The sequence below is a fragment of the Centroberyx affinis genome, unplaced genomic scaffold, assembly GCF_046629955.1.
Source record: "Centroberyx affinis isolate AG114_WGS23_722 - 3 ecotype Tasmania unplaced genomic scaffold, CSIRO-AGI_Caff_v1 ptg001890l_1, whole genome shotgun sequence".
NCBI lineage: Eukaryota > Metazoa > Chordata > Actinopteri > Beryciformes > Berycidae > Centroberyx > Centroberyx affinis.
Genome location: NW_027280259.1, coordinates 1 through 17,410, shown reverse-complemented (window position 1 = coordinate 17,410; position 17,410 = coordinate 1). Strand labels below are relative to the sequence as shown.

The 17,410-nt window shown below is 42.3% G+C and overlaps 2 protein-coding genes across 2 annotated transcripts; one reads left to right on the top strand and one right to left on the bottom strand.

Annotated features, from left to right (window-relative positions):
* Window positions 1-2,284: 2,284 nt before the first annotated feature.
* Window positions 2,285-11,794, bottom strand: ccne1 (cyclin E1). Its single transcript, XM_071530166.1, has 12 exons — window positions 11,659-11,794; window positions 11,064-11,114; window positions 10,754-10,841; window positions 10,282-10,344; window positions 9,793-9,959; window positions 8,701-8,836; window positions 6,991-7,137; window positions 5,994-6,089; window positions 5,229-5,363; window positions 4,772-4,883; window positions 4,361-4,518; window positions 2,285-3,434 (listed from the first exon to the last, which is right to left on the bottom strand). The coding sequence occupies exons 2-12, from the start codon at window positions 11,075-11,077 to the stop codon at window positions 3,249-3,251; spliced, it is 1,302 nt and encodes a 433-aa protein (XP_071386267.1). The 5' UTR covers window positions 11,078-11,114; window positions 11,659-11,794; the 3' UTR covers window positions 2,285-3,248.
* Window positions 11,795-12,648: 854 nt separating this feature from the next.
* LOC139653189 (uncharacterized protein F13E9.13, mitochondrial) lies at window positions 12,649-15,106 on the top strand (the record flags this gene model as incomplete). The annotated part of the gene is made up of 5 exons (XM_071530165.1): window positions 12,649-12,721; window positions 12,863-12,945; window positions 13,076-13,256; window positions 14,197-14,347; window positions 14,979-15,106. Coding segments are annotated over exons 1-5 (616 nt in total), but the record flags the coding sequence as incomplete, so codon positions are not given.
* Between the last annotated feature and the right edge of the window lie 2,304 nt (window positions 15,107-17,410).

Below are 17,410 nucleotides of genomic sequence, written 5' to 3'. Positions count from 1 at the left end.
GAAGAAGTAGAACATGAATACTCCTGGACTTTAGTTCTGGTAAAACTTTTCAAGTGGAGTTAGCCTACCTTGGTCTCCCATTTTACACAGCTAAGTTTGCAAGAATCGAATTCACTTTTCAGTCAACTGGAACCTCATTGAATATGGACGAAACACCAGCTGAGCTACTTCTGACTCCCTTGGATCTGACCGAAAAGCCCATTGCAAAAAAGTGTCTTCACACACACACACACACACACACACACACACACACACACACATACAGATTCACAGATTCTGGTATGAGGTCAATCAATCCCCCCCTAATGTTCCTTCTTCCCCTTCGTTCTGGCCTCACTGGAGGAGAGGGAGGCTCCTGTGAGAGGATCTGTGGTTCATCAAGTGGTCCTGTATTTAATTAGAGTAGCCACAAGAGGGAGGCAGACACACAGTTAAACAGCATGACAGAAAGAGCAGCATGTACAGTACAGTCCCTGAGCATTTTCAACACAGACATGTTTCTCACAGTTTAAGGGCACTTCAGGGCCGACGTAGGCCAATAACCACAACTGGCCCCTCGGCAACTCAAATTGATCAACTGGAAATCATACACAATTTGCCTGCCGTGCATTAGTGTGCATCACGGTGTGCGCTGCTGTATGTGCTCGACATACAGTATAGGAATAACAGAAAAACCCACTAGCCCCTTGTCGTATTCCAGATCATCCCAGCTAGCCTATATCTCACGTCGCCGCCGTGAATGAAGTCGATGAAATATTGAAAAGTAAGTGAAGAGAAAACTAAGTCAGCCGGTGACATCAAAGCGTCTGCTAATATACACTGAAGCAACTTGTTTACATGGGATGGTGGCAAGGCCCTGAGGGAGGTCTGGCCTGGTTCTGACTCCGCTCAGCTCGCGCAAACAACGCCGTCGCGAGCGTCAACACACTGAGAAGAAAAGTAACCACCAGAGACAAACAAGTCGAGATCTGCGATGGTGGTTAACAAGAACCTCGCAGTTTCATTGCTGATCTGGTTTTCATACGGCCATCCAGAAAGAGTTGCAAGAGTTTGATTCCTGTTCTAGTCCCTATATGGCTACTTAAGATTTTGAAATTTTAATTCCTATTGTAGTTTCACTATTCAGAGACTTTGAGTTTGATTGCCGATCTAGTTTCTGTGTGGCTATTCAGAAATGGTTTGATAGCTGATCTAGTTTCTGTGTGGCTATTCAGAAATGGTTAGATTGCTGATCTAGTTTCTGTAAATTCAGAAATAGTTTGATTGCTGATCTAGTTTCTGTATGGCTGTTCATAAATGGTTTGATTACTGATCTAGTTTCTGTATGGCTATTCAAAGACGGTTTGGTTGCTGATCTAATTTTTGTATGGCTATTCAGAAATGGTTCTATGAGGCCATATAATGGCACCAATGAGGGAGGTGCTGGCTATAAAAATATGCTGAAGCTAAAGGAGGAAGATAACCGCACACTCGTGCCGATGCCATCAAATATTTTAATCAACCTTAAAGACCCAAAAGGGTCTTTTTCAAGAGCTTGAAAAAGACCCTTTTGGGTTGAAACATTCCTCTTTTATTCAGAAATGGTCACACAATTTGTTTCCTTCCTTACAACACAAAAACAGTGATGAATGACTTCATGATATGATTTTCCTGTCAAAGTAGTTAGAGATTACCCTCAAACTTTGTTACCGTCTAAGAAACAAATATTTGATAAGATAGTTGAACCTGGAACTCAGTCTGGATATGAGGACATATATCTAATTTTTAATTTCATCTGATCTAGTCACTGTGCTGTATTCCTTTAATGAGAAGTGTTATTTAAATGTTTCTCAGTTGCTTGATCCGACTAGATTGCATTCAATGTTCTCACGGCCAAAACTGACAGCATCACACTGACATCTAGTGGATTAAAGCCTGTGTGTGATTTCTTAAGTCAGCCAGCTGTTAAGAGGGAGTCACACGTCTCCATTTTGAGTCCATTCCTGTTCAATGAATATAAAAAAAAACAAAAAACACACAGGTAACAGTCTTGTCATCCAAGTGTCTTATATGCCACATTGGCATGGTGAAAGGCTTACTTAAAATCATGTTCATATCTCATATTTGTCTGCAAAAGGGAGAGGATGGCTAAGATTGCACATCGTTTCTTCATTAAAATGCTATAATACAAGACGCAGGAGTTCAATTTTAAAAACACAGTCTTGAGACATTGTCTTTATTGGAAAATATATGTAGCAGCATTTCATTTTAAAAAGTCAAATATAAATCTTACATTTTGGTGGTGGAAAAAAAAGAAAAAACCTGTTGGGAGGGGTAAAAACAAACCGTTAAATACAATCAATATTTTAGCTTCTGAAGCCTGGCTGGTTCACTTGTCCATTTAGGTAGCCGAGCTACTGGTCCCTAAGCAAAACATGGCCATGTTTTGACCAACAAAATGGCAAGACTAGAGCCACATGCAACCAAACACACAACACACAATTACACACGCACACACACACACACACTTGTTTCCCCCCTCCATCATGCAAAGCCCACTTTTTATAGCAGCAAACAGAGCCATAGATGACCCTAGGAATAGTTTTTTGGGCAAGTGAGTCCACTGGTAATTAAAAATATCAATCTGAGAAAAAAACAAAAAAAAGACACAAAACCAAACACTCAAGCAAAATCAAGCAGAGACTCTAAAAATGTCTGTTCAGTTTAGCCTCTGCAAAGAAAATAAAATTAACTGACAACCACCACATGCATGTGTGGTAGGCAATTAATGCAAGCGTGTGGGTGCAATGCTATTAAAAAAATAAAATAAAAAAAATTCTCCTATTGGGTGGTCCCGTCCCAAACAGCCCTCCTCTTCCTGTTTTCATCCAAACTGGAGGGATAAACGTAGATAAAACTCCTTGAGAGACAGACATGGGGGTTGGGGGGGCCATTTGATCATTGCATGTGAGCGTCTCCCCATTTTGCCAAAGTCTGTACATATTCATGCACCTACTACCCAGAGATTTAAAAAGCATTTGGATCGGTGTAATCAGCGTGGCCTTAAAATGAGAGCCTGGTCCACCATACTGCTTCCATCAATCTTTTCCACTGAACCTCATTGTGCAGATGTGTATAGGTACTGCACACAGAGGCATAGCTGTTGATATTCAACACACCAAACTTCTGTTTCCCCCCCTTATAGCTAGTAAGTAGAGATCCGGGGAGGATTTTGCTGTTCTCATGGAAGTTTCAGTGTTTTTGCTTCTCTACTCTACAACGTGTGGTTGCGGGGATGGAGTGCTGATCCTAGGTCTGATTTTAGGCACAGCAGCGTCCACACGGAGCATCTCTTCAGTTTTCTCGCTGCTGAGGGGTGGGGTCAGGACGCCTGAAGGGACGGGGCAGTTGCCGTGGCGCTGCAGTTCCACTTCCTGGTAAGAGTATGCCTTATCCTGCACGCACAACCACAGAAGAAGCAATATATAATTAAACACCATGGAAACACCAGAGGGATCGATGGAACAATGGACAGGAAGGAGGAAAGAATTATCAATACATGCCATTTATTAACAAAGAGGACTGAATAACCAAGACCTAAACTCTACGTGAGCCTTTGGTAAAGGTTAGACAACTGCGCCTTTAAGATGTGATAAGTTCCTGACTATGAGTTTATATGGAGCCTACTTTTTCATTAATAATCAGAATAGCCCATTCAGAATGTAAATGCCTCATTTAACCTCAAGTGGAATAAACTATTCCATTTGCAATGAAATTTTGTTTGGTATGAAAAGGTGGTAGAAACCTTTGCTAATCTTGAATTTCCCAAAGGGGATTAATAAAGTGATATTTTATGATATCTTAATCTGTTCAATAGGATTATATATTGGCGATTAATAGTCATGTACATTCTTAAACCGACCACTTTTGGTTGGAATACATATTTCTGCGCATATTCAGTCACTTTGACAAAGTGATGTCAGGAAAAGGTCAAAACATGGTGGGTGCAAAACTGAAGTGGTCCATGGGCAATACAACTGTGTTGTTGTTAAGAGTTTTATTCCAATTCCGTCTTTGGTGCATGTGAAATCACCTTATCAGATCACTTTATTTATTGTACAGTTTATTTGGAGTCTTCAGTTGGAAGAAATTTATTCAGAACGATTTTGCATACTACAGATTTGCCACTGACTGTTTAACAGCTTTGAAATTAGGGTAATATTACTAATGCCAACACTGCCATTTCAGGGGCCAAACAGTTTGCTGTCTGGTGGTGGATTTCTAAACTTATTCCACACAATTCTCAAAAATCATTGTGCCTTATCCCCACCACAATGTTTACAGACCTACATAGGAAGCCAGCAGTGTCAGTGTCACTTACCAGCCATGTGAGGTAGGCGGCATGGGTCTGGATGTTGTGCATGTCGTCGTCGGGGATTCCCGTGAAGGTTTTCATAGACGATCCGCCAACCTCCTGCAGCGCCATGGCGAAGGGCACCATCCACCTCACGCACTCCTCTACCTCCACCCTCTTCAGAGCTGCATGGAGAGACAAGAGGACGACAGAGACACTTGGCATCAGTCAGGGCTATACAACCAGGGTAACACACAGGAAATATCGTGGAATAACAAAGAGAACAAAAGTTCACGCTGTTAACAAAAACTATGATTGTACTTTTCTGATACTTGCCCATGTTCAACATACATTTGTCATAGTCTCACAAATCCATGTTGTCGTTATCAACCAAAAAATATATCACTGCTATCCAAACAAGAGAGCTGGTGCTTTTACCTGAGACGTTCTCCACCAGCTCCAAGGAGGAGAAGTGGAACAGGGCTGAAGCAGCGAGGATGCCATTGGAGAACTCGAGGGAACGGACATCTAGCATACACAGGTCCAACAACTAGGGAAAACATATGAATAAATAATTATAATTCAATATATCAAAACATACCTGGATGTAACACTGCAAAAATAGTTGTTTTTTTTTTAAGTTCAATTCCCATGTGTGGGGGGAAAAAATACAAACAGGTGCAAAACTCAAAGTAGGTCCATACATCTTTTTGTTAACCAAATCTTTTGTGATAAACATTTCAAGGTGTCTTGTCACACCCGAAAATAACCAATAAGTTTGAAACGTTTGTCACAATTAGAATTTTGGTGGAACAAGAAAGACGTCCAGCGCCAGTCAATGAGGTGGACAGACCTATCACTTATTTTCTCAGTTCAAAAAAACAACAGGGTGTACCTCTGAGATCTGTGTGAACATAGCCTGAGGGTATCTGGGGATGAGCAGCTCATCTGTCTCTTTCAGGTAGGCCACCTGCATGTAGACGTTCAGCCAGGAGATGGGAGTCTGGGGGCTCAGACTCCACTTCAGCTCCTGTGTCAGAAGAGGGGATGAATAGGCAGAGGCTGCATGGTTAGAGCAAAAAAGCACCAATGCCTGCAGATCCAACTTCTGACAAGTTAATAGATCAAAACATGTACCGATTTTATACAGTGCTTTTGTGCATTTGTGGATTTACAAGCTACAGCTAGTAGCAACTTGCTGTACAAACATGCTGTACAAGTGCAAATATCAGCCATAACCCATGTCAGACAACAGAACTCTACATTTTGGTGGAAATATGCATTTCCAAAAGTATACATCAAGACAACAGTAAACATGTCGTCCCCCTCAAATGTTGCAGTCCCCCTCTGGGCAAACTACAAAAAACTTGTTGTGACCTATAATTGTTAGCGTCTCCCTGTTGGGCCAATGTAATTTTGAAAATGCCAGAAGGCAGAGTGAGATGCGTACTAGCCATGTTTCGTCTAAATCTGATCAGTGGTCTGAGATATTGCATGTGACACATGGACAAGTGAACAAACGAACAGACAGAAGGACCCCAAGCCATAGCGATGTGTCTGAACCCGGACCCTTCTGAATCATTTGATTCTTGATGGGGGGAAAAAAGTTATTGCTCCATACTTCATGGATACATGTGGTGTGTTTGTGTCTGTCCTTTACCTTCATTATGATGATTTCCATACTGAGAATCTCATCCTCAGTGCAGGCTTCGTCTGTAACATACGCAAACTGATGAACCTTGGGAGGATACATCTCCTGGGAGAGGGGGAGAACCAATGACAAGAGAGACCAGCATTAGATCAAACAGAGACTTCCGATCCAGTTTCGGGTGGCACTGATCTTTGAGGGTGTGGTGATAGCCAAAAGGCCAGCAAAGCAGGCTGGTGACAGGAAGTTAGCTGGTTTGAGTCTCAGAGATGAGCTAGGGGAAACAAATCCATGTGGATGCCCTCGTCCCCTTCCAAAGGGATCGAGCTGCCCGTGAGCGCAGCACTGAACACCAAAATCCTCCTGTGAAGCTGCTCAGTGGCCAAAAGAGTGATTTGTATAGGGCAGATCCTAGGGGTGTGTGTGTATTTTGTCAAGCAGGATATTGCTGATAAAGGTAAAAAAGGGTGTGTTCATTCAACGTTCCCTGTATAAATAAAACTTTAGATTTTTCAGAAGGCAATACTAACCTATATGCTCCCTATATGAATCAATCCAATTGCACCGCTACTCGAGGGGGGCGCTGTGCTGGAGATTTGTGGGGGAAATTTGTTTTATCCATGTTGTTGCAATTCCTACTGGTCACCGATAGAAGTCAATAAAGGTCATATATTACTTAATGCACCTTTAAGGATCCACTTCCAGTAAAAAGTCTGTGCCAGTGTGAGTACATTATCTTGTCTCTCCAGTTTGGCAGCAAATCCTACTCTTCTTACGCAAGAATATTTTTTTTTTTTCAAATAAACATGTATTTAGCATTTCTCCTTAAAAACATACAGTGAAAAGTTAAAGAGATAAAGGTAGGGATATGCTGCAAAGGTTATCAACCAGAACTAAACCCACAATGAGAAGAACATATTCACCCTCGCCTGCCGAGTCACCACAGTGCACAACAACAGGGTTTTCTAATACTTCTATTCTACATACTGTGGGCTCCAATCCTTCCTACCTCCACTTTGGCAGCGATGAAGAGGCAGGTGATGCCTATGAGCTGCAGCGTTGATTTGAAGAGGTTGCTCTGTGTGGCCATGAAGCGATCAAAGTAGTCCTGGGCCAGGTGGTACGTCTCCCTGTGCAGTTTGTACACCTCGCTCACCTAATAGATGCAAACACATACACACACAGAGGATCACTACACTGATGTGGCCTCTGGGGCATGAACTACCAGGTCAGCAAACCACAAGGACAGTATGTACTTGGCTAGTAGAACGTTCACATGAGTAGACCATGGACATGAAACTGTACTATGCAGTTGTTCATACTGAATATGAAACATAATACATTACTATCACTTATACATACTATCACATTCTATATATGGACCGCAAGAATACTATACAACGCTTGTTTGTTTATGTGCTACAGCTGACACACAGAAGCTCCTATGGCATAATGAATGCAGGCATTTGCCTTTCATGTTTATACCTCTGATAAAATAGTGATGGCGCACCCTGCTGCTTAGACAGTGAACTTCCCCTAAGCTAAGCCCTTTCCTTTCCATGCTAAAGAGGAAAACTTCAGCATAAAATCTTGCCAATGAGTGAACCAAGTTCTCACTGGAGTCCTGAACTGATGTTCCTCAGCTGACTGCCATTTCTCCAACAAGCTAAGCTAATTTGTGCTACGTGAAAGGCTGAGTGCAAAGTCATGTAGCTATTACTCCAATTCAAACCGTTTACAGTAGAGGCTTCTTTCCTTCTTGCACCCTTATCATAAATGCCCATGTTAGGGAGTGCCAATGCTCCCTTACATTCTTTTGCATTAAGAAATTGTGTATTAACAATGGCAGCTGAAAAGTTAGACAGGTTATTCAACTCCTTTCCACAAAATGCTTTCAAAGGTATTGTAAAACACTCCCAAGTCAACCCCATCAAATGCTTTGTTGTTGGTAACATGTAATTCTTAAGCCTACCACATTAAATAAACAAACAGGACCATGAGAACACAAGCTCAAATCTTATGTTCACACTGGGCTCTTTTGAAAGAACTTAGATTTTGTTTGTGATTCACAGCAGCACTGATGAGGTCCCAAATCCCTTTCTATTCACAGTTTTGCAACACAGCCCTTTAATGGCTGTTAGTCATAGCAACTTATACTTTATGAAGTGAAGAGGAGCGAAAAATCAACATCAAAAGGCTAAAGCAGATAGGCCCTTCATTGAATGCGGTTAGGCTTTTAGGCTAAATCAGATTGGTGAACTGTAGTTCATTTTGAGACGCTAGGCATTTTGATAACCATTGCAGCTCATTCAGTTTCGGCACAGTGATGTTCAGAAATCACAAGGTGTTTGTTACAGCCCTACATGATACTACTGAGCACTCCACAACTCTGTTAAGTGACAGCTACACCATGGGATGTTTACTGATGTCACCCAAATTGAATTTACATTTCTTCAATAACCAGCTTCCGAGTGTGCCCCAGAAGCAAACTGGGAGTTTGCCATTTACCATCTGCAAGTGAGACTTAAACACAAACTATCCCTGTCAGGACTGAGTTGGTACATTTCAGAAAGGTTAGAGTTTACATATTGTGTTCAATTTACAAACACTTGAACAGCTCAACTGAACCAAGTGAAACCCCATGTATGCTTTGTCTAAAATAACAATGCTGAAAAGAGGTGTTGAAATGTGGTCCAAGGACCCAGGCCATGCCACAGACCTCCATGAGCCAGTCCAGGAGAATGGCCCTCATCTTGGGCTGGAGATGGGGATGCTTCTCCATCACATTGACGTCCCTGGTGTAACTCTTGTCCTTCTCCAACATGTTGTTCCATACCACATCCTTACTTGCCCAACTGAAGGGAAGGCAAACATAGATACACTGGTAAAAACCCAGGTTGTCACTTTATTTCAATGTTCAAAAAGACTTGGAATTTCCTAAACTAACAGGAGTCAGATGACGGAAAATCACATACAATATTGTACTTTGTCTGTTCCCCTAGTTGTGCAAAGTGTGCAAGGCTGTATCAATTACATTGAAAGTAGTAGAAGTACATAACACAAGATGAACTAGGGCTGGGCGATATGGACCAAAAATCATATCTCGGTATTTTTAGGCTGAATGGCGATACACGATATATATCTCGGTATTTTCTACGAAGTGGGCTAAATGTTCAGTTGTAAGTCAAAGCCACATGTGAGATGTCACAAGCACTTTCATTAAAACAAGACTGTGATCAAAATAAAATGCAAAGACAGGGTTTCCTTCCCTGTTTTAGAACAGTCTGGTAAGTTCAGAAAATTACATCACTTTATTGTAATGCAGCCTTTAAAACCAGGAAAAGACAACACTTATGCCATATCACGATATTACAATATCCAAAATCTAAGACGATATCTAGTCTCATATCACGATATCGATATAATATTGATATATCGCCCAGCCCTAAGATGAACAAAAACAAAAATATTTCTGTGCACGCAGGACTGTTTTAAATTTAATCTCTGCAATCAGGATAGTAGCTTGTTACCCCTGTTTTAAATTATATTTTGTGGCCATCACCACAGCTTGGTGTTAAACCCGACAAAACCTGTAGACATTTTAATTTGTTGTGGAACTTGTGGTATATGGCATTACTCAGTGTACAGAATATTTTTAATAAATCTGAACTAATATCTACTGATAATGGTCAAGTTAAATCTAGGCCTGCTGCCTTGAAAACTCTGTGCTTAGAGGGAAGACACTATGGGGGTGGTTTCAGGGTACTGAAGCCTAATTTGAGACAATTGACCATACACCAGCAACACTCACCACAGTGCAGGGAGAGGGGAGGAGCGCACGGGGGTGACAAATATGTTGTTGAAGGTGTAGTGGGGGAAGCCTGTGCCGATCAGGGCAACCGGTTGGTCCTCTTCCTGATCAGGCGTGGGGATCCACCTGTGTGGACTTGTGTAACCAGCGTCAGGACTCCAGCCCAGCTGCACAGGAGACAGAGGGATGAAAAACAAGGAAAATTAGAGGGTGGGGTGAGAATAAAATATGCAGGAGAATGGCTAAAAGGGTAATCGTGAAAGCCTTAAAAAAGCTCAACCACCCAGTCAGTAGTTCTTTTGTGAATTAGTGGCTGAAGTAGACTTGAGCAACCAAGCTTATTTACAAGCAGTGTTGCATTAGGGACATGAGTGATGAGAGTCAGTGACTGGACTTTATGACAAATGGATGCATTGATAGATCTGAGATGAGAGTGAAGACTGGGGTAAGACGCATGTTGTATGAGACTTGGGGTGGAGAGATAACTACCTCAGTGTTACGCTGCTTCTTCTTAGTCATCTCTGCTACCTCCTCATCAGGATCTTGTAAATACTGGAGAAACAAACAAGGAGACACGGTTATTTTGAATGCGATTCATTTCAAAGCCATGGGCCCCTTCACAGGCCCACCTAGATTAGGTCTAGTTCATTTCCACTTTCTTTTTCCTCTATGGCAGTTGTGAGTTTGTGAAAGGTGGAAACTGAGACCTTTCCTAACAGGCGTTTTGGAATGTCACCAAGGATACCAATAAAAATAACTGTCATCACATGTAATGCAATTCCAGTTGGATGATGGTTAAAATAATGGCTCTACTTGCAGGCATTGACAAAGTGACATCAGTTCTATATTTTGGGCCAAGAGGGCTTATATTGAAAACCTGTAGCTGATGTTAGCGCCTAGGCCAGCCACACTAGTCACTAGCCACCCAGTCGCCAGCCTGGCAGATTTGCAGACTACTTACAATAGCAACATCTGCCTTCCTCTTTCTCGGTCGTGCTGCATTTTCCTTGGGCGCCTCGGGAGCAGTAGACTTCGATGCCGTCTCTTGCCTAAAACAAAGTAGCAGAACATTATAACTGTAAAATGCACCGTATTAACCGTTAATGTTCACACGCTGGGTTAGATATGTGAATATACTCAAAACTTGGTCTTGTAGCAGCAAGCTAACTAGCCGGATGGCTAGCTCCATCAACACTACTTTTCTGTTCGTCGTCACACACTTGATTGACACGCTTGATAAGAGTCATGAAAGTAGTGAATTTGAAACTCACCGTCTTCCTAGCATTATACTCAAACGCGTGTCTCTCAAGTTCGGAGTAAACCTGTGAATGAGAAATGTGTGGTGTTTTAATTTTCTTTGAGTTTAACAACACATTAACACAATCCCAACCCCCACTCTGAACTCCCTCCTTCTGACAAAGCCCAGCTCAGCCGGGCGCGGGGAAATGGAAATGGGACGCGATGTTAAAACTCGATAAAAAGTACGAAATACTGCAACAATAGTCATGAAATTAGTCAACGAGCAACACCTGACTCTATATTATCTGCCGAGTCTTGTAGTTCGATATATTGTCATTTAGAACTTGGTTATTTTTCCCCAACAACTTTGGACAGCTGGCTGGCCGGATAATGGCCGAACCCGGCACAGCTGGGACGCTTATTTCTCTCCATTCACCATCTCTACAACACAGCAACAACATCAATCATCCATCTAACATGGCCGCAATTTAAGTTTTAAAACAGCCTTACAAACTTTTAATTCATCATCCATATTCCAGCTTGTTGTAGCTTAGCATTAGCTTAGCTGGGAAAGTTGCAGCTGAAATTAAAACTAAGCGTGTTGGTTGGTTATTTTCATGTACTCACCTCAAGATTCCGCCCTTGAAGTTCACTCTTATCCACGGTTAAAAAATAAATATGAATTATAATGTTTAGGCCTAACTTAACGGCTAGATAATTGCTCTGACACGAAGGTAGTGTGTGTCCAACAGGCTGCTGGTTCCTCTGAGCTGGCGCCTTCTAGGGAACAGATGACTTGAGGCATCAACGTCAGGGAGGAGGCGATTTAACTTGGCGCTAAACCACCAACTTCAGCAAGTCTTAACAGCCTCATTTCAGCTCCATTCATCACAATTTCTTCCCATGTAACACATGCAGAGTAAATACGCTTGACCCCGTCGATGCTTTGTGTACTCGTTGAAAGGAAAAATAAGTTTTTATACATTTAACCGGTAATAGGGGCGTGAACAGCGACTGACAGCTGAAGGGGCGGGGCTTTGAAACAGGAAGCGCCCAGCCACCGCGTGGCTAGTCTGTCAGATGTAAACAAAGAGCTGTATTCCTCCCGAATAAACGGAAAATAAAGATATCACGACTAGAATATTTTGAGATAATGACGTTTTTCCATACTACAACCTTTAAAGATGGCTGTCACTCGCTGTCATCCTAGACGCATGTATTATTTAGTCAATAAATTAACTATGTTAGCCGGCGGGTGCTTCTACCAGCGCGCTCGTGTTGTACCGGCCGGGGCGTCCTTTCAGCTCGGTACACTGCGGGTTGCCATATTTGCTCCTATCCCCCTATAGTATCTACGAAAACTTTTTCCAATCACTAACCTGTTGCTCTGCCTAAAATGTTTTCAGTGTTTTCAATTCCGGTGATGGGGTGATATAAGATAAAACAGTTCATTTTCTTTATGACCGGTTTGATATCGATTTTGAGGATGATTCTTTAAAACAGTTTAGTCAAACAAACATGCCCCTTGGCCAGTCACGTGACCCTCATGCTAACCTAGAAGCAAAATAGTTCCAAGATTGTTTTTTTGCTACATGGTTGCTTTTGGAAAACACGACCATGAAGTTTTTGGACCTTTTTGGACGCCTAAAATCTGTGGTTATTGGAATGATTCATGTTCAAGCCTTACCAGGTAAACTGAAATGAGCAGTGACCTTTGTCTTTCCAGTGTTTTTTTTTTTAACGTGGAATCCAGATGCCGTCATGTGTGATGTAACCAAGATCATGTAACCAATGTAATTCCAGATGTAACCAAGTTGCTCTTTCATCCCAGGCACACCTTTGGGTGGCATGAAAATCTCCCACATCATTGAAGAAGCATGCAGAGAGGCGGAGATCTACCAGAATGCAGGGATTGTAAGTGGCTGCTCAGAGAAGCACTCCAGGCAACTGTGAATTCCTGAGCCATTTGAACTGTTTCTGAGCTGTTCTGTGAGAAATCTAGTAAAAAAAACCAATCACCATTGCTTGTATACCCCTCTTTCAGGACGGTCTGATCATCGAGAACATGCATGACATCCCTTACTCTTTCTCCGTGGGCCCTGAGGTGTGTGCCTCCATGACTGCAGTGTGTGCCGCCGTGAGGGGCCTCTGTCCATCGCTGCCCCTCGGAGTGCAAATACTGTCTGCTGCGAACCGGCCTGCTCTGGCTGTAGCTCTGGCTTCAGGTTCATACAAAGGCTTTGCATCAGTTACATCACTGTAATACTGTATATGAGGCTAACTATCCTGTTTGTGAATTGTTTGCAAATGTGTTACAGCCCAGACTAGCATTTGGATTCATCAGCCAAGTTCATTTCTTAGCAGCCTAGCTTTTAGAATAGAATAGAATAGAATAGGGATGGGACGATATGCTTATCTCACAATACGATTGCAACATGCAATATGGGATTCACGATTCAATACAATCACGATACGATGGCATAAATACAAGTTCAATGACTACAAAGTCTGACTGTGCAGAATTAGAATTAGGTTTATTTCTGACACAAATCTTTCTAGCGATGGCATTGGCTCGCTAGAATGTAAGCAACAATTAAAAACTGTCATTGCAAAGTGTAAATAATATAATTTAGATGGAGAGCTTGTGAAATTGTGATGGTCAAGTGTCTCATTTGTGATTACTACAGCAGAATAACATGGAGCTAATATCATGATTCATTTTTCCGCCCCACGATACGTATTGTCACATTTTTGTATTGAATTTTGATATATATCGTCCCATCCCTAGAATAGATCAGTCATTTGCCATCTTGGCCAAAGAGTCTGCAGGGTTTCATACCAGCCAAACACTACAGCAGCTGAATTCACTAGTTAGTACACCTTCAACCACAGAGGGTTATCAGTGACATTAGCTTCTGTAGTGTTTGGTTTGGACTGAAACCTGCATACTTTTGTGTTATGATGGCGCATGGTTGAAGACCTTTGAGATAGTGTGTTGTTTTTCATCGTAGAAATGACTGATTGAACAAAGGTTGGCTACCAGTCAGAGTATGTAGAGTATGTCTTGTAGAACTGTCAGACACAGCCAGAACTAACCAGCATTTGACATGGTGCCTACTGACCACTTAATTAACATCCTGTTTATTATGTATTGTGTTGTTGAAGGTCTGGATTTCATCAGGGCAGAGGGGTACGTCTTCTCCCACGTGGCAGACGAGGGCCTTCTCAATGCGTGTGCTGGCGACCTGCTCAGGTACCGCAAGCAGATCGGTGCTGAGCACGTCCAGATCTTCACCGACATCAAAAAGAAGCACAGGTGAGATCATCGTCAGTGAAGCTGGATGAGTTAGTGGAACTTGATGATGTGGAATTAAGACTTGGAAAGTGTGTCTGACACTACTATTACTGTCTGTAATTACAACAGTTGTAGTTGTAGCACCAATATCAGTAATTTTCTCTGACCATACTTTTGCAAGTGGCAAAACTACTTAGACTCATGCCATTAGTTTGGGTCAGTGGACAAAAATAATCAAAATTTTATCATACTTTTCTCCATTAGAGCAATCAAAGGTCCTTATATGTGTGAAATGGGCTCAAAAGCAGGTTGCTTGACTATGGGTATCACAAGGTATGACAAGTCTTGTATTTTTCAATCAGTCAGTTTTATTGGCCAAGTAAGTTTGCACATAAAATGAATTAAACATGGTGGGTTGCTCCTGTTGGTCATGTTAAACACAAACAACATAAGATGATGAAAGAAGCTTATACAAAATGTAGAAATTTAGGGAATAGGTCTCAAATAATATCTTGTCAGTCATCATTGCTCCGCTTGGCCCTCATCATACCTTAGGGTTTAGTGTATTTACCATGTTTTCAGCCCACTGTCCACCAGAACTAAGACCAGTCTCAGTTCATCCCTGTGTGTACGCATGTGTGTGTCTCCCCAGTTCTCATGCCGTGACGTCGGACGTGAGCATCGAGGAGACGGCCCGCGCCGCCGAGTTCTTCCTCTCGGACGGACTCATCATCACGGGAACGGCGACCGGGGTGCAGGCAGACCCGCAGGAGCTCAGAGGTACGGCCACAAAAACTCAATGTGTGTATCCAGTGTATTATCAGGTTAAACTGTGATACATTTTTATGTCCCTGGTTTTCTTGAAATGGCTATGACACCTTAATGCTTTACGATACTGAGTTCATATTAATACCGCCCATGTGTTATGTGAAGACAAATATGTTGACATAGACATATTTGGAAATGAATGCACCAATTAGCTTAATTGATGACCATAATTAGTATAACTGGTTATGTTTAATATATGATGGTGATTATGGCAGGACATTAGGCAGCTCAAGTGCCTCTTGTTTGACAATTGTGGAAGCGGTGATCACCCTGACAGATGCATTTCCATTGATGTGATTAACTATTCACCATGCGCTCATTGTGAATGGGGGTAAATTGGGATAACCTATTATTCTCTATCTTTGAGTCGGTTCCCTGTCTGTCCACCAGAGGCCACCCTCCTCTGTAGCAGGCAGTAGCAGGATTCAGTGGAAAGAGTTCCAGTCAGCAGTGTTCACTGATCACTTATTGGTTGGGATGGTTTACATTCACACCAGCGTTCAGCAGTCACCCAATATGGCACCCATGTGAAGCCTGGGTGCTCTATGGCTCGGTTTAGGAATGCTTAGCATTTACTTTAGGCAAGCCTAGTCTCATTCTCTCTCTCTCTCTCTCTCTCTCTCTCTCTCTCTCTCTCTCTCTCTCTCTCTTCTCTCTCTCTCTCTCTCTCTCTCTCTCTCTCACTCACACACACACACACACACACACACCATCTTCCGTTGTTGAACAGTTGAAAATGCCAGAATGTCTTGAAACTCCAATGGGTGGGGAGTTTTTTTTCAGTTTCGGCACCTGGCCAAGTAATCGCTGAGTCACTGGTACTGACCAAACACTCTATCAACCCCCGTTTTGTGACACGGGACAGTAAATGTCTTACTTACTGTAACTAAAAACGAAAGAATGAGCTGACTTCCAAGGGATTTTGCTGCACAATCATCCACATGTATGCTAGTACACACACATGCACACAAACATGCACACATTATGAGCAGAGGTCACTATTCTCACATTCACGATGCCACTGAATCATCCATTGTTGGTGATTGGAGTGGTCTGGAGGTTAAACCCGTGGTCCATGGAGGCTGTGAGGCTGGCTGCTTGCCCAATAAAAGGCACCCAGGTTTGGGATGAGGGGTGACTCCAGGTCCTCGGGTCTGCACCACCCTGGACCATATCCCCTCTAACAGCCAGGCAACTATACAGACAGCAGCCCTGCTATTTTAAGCAGAGTCTCCGACAGGACAGACTGTAAACACTTGAAGCTAGACAGGCACATGGGACACACACACACACACACACACACACACAGTTTTATACAAGTTAAAAGAATTCTTCTGTCAGCATCCATGCACAGATGATGGTTGAGTATCTTCAATGATGAGACACGACCTGAAGAGGGCTGCAATTCAACAGCACCACCAACATTTCTCTGTAAGAACTGCACTGCAAGCATTTCAGTCTAAACTGTAATGACAACTTGCGGTTTTCTTTTATGAATTTAACATTTTCACCCACTATACATGGTGTATGGTATACATATAATATCTGCAGATATGTTCAACATCAACCAATGCTGTTATTCTTGCATAAACTCAGATCTGAGTCACTTATTTTTTCTACTCTGGCGTTCCATACTCTGGGAGAGCCGTTCCAAAAATTTTTGTCTCGGCAAGAGAGCCTTTGAAGCGAGAGAACAAGGCTAGGACACAAAGCCCTGGGAGCAAAAATAAAAAAAATACTGAGGAGCACACAGTGGGTGCTGTATCTATTGTATTTCACAGAGAGAGGGAGTGAAAAAAAAAAAAAAGATATGGGGTTGGTAGAGAGGTCTTGGAAGAATCTATACTGTTCTTATTCCTTTTATACTCTCTGAGGAAAGGTAAGAGTGTGGCTCTCCACTGCAAAAATTGCCTCAGCCTCAATTATTTTTGTGATACCACTCCTGTTCCCCTCTCTCTCTCTCTTTCAATGCAACTCATCTTCTTCTTCTTTTCTTTTAAAAAAAAAAAAAAGCAGCAAAACCTGAAACATTTCACTCCTGGTTCTACAAAAACATCCTATCATTCAGTTTTGTGTATGTATAAATGAAGGGACCATCATGGAGAGCCTATGCGGTGTCACAGGTGTGTTACACAGACATGGAGAGTCTGGCTGAGATGAGCTGAGCGTTTGAGGCTCCTCAGTCTTACAGGAGAGACGGGGGAAATCGGCGTACACATGTGTGATTGTACTTTGTGCCTACAGGGCCGTTCACTG

What these genes read in the sequence shown, in the direction of transcription:
- ccne1 (XM_071530166.1), bottom strand. An exon ending in TCATCGCTGCCAAAGTGGAG is followed by an intron (nt 6,090 to 6,990) that starts GTAGGAAGGATT and finishes CCCCTCTCCCAG; the next exon opens with GAGATGTATCCTCCCAAGGT. An exon ending in TGTTCACACAGATCTCAGAG is followed by an intron (nt 4,884 to 5,228) that starts GTACACCCTGTT and finishes TGTTTTCCCTAG; the next exon opens with TTGTTGGACCTGTGTATGCT.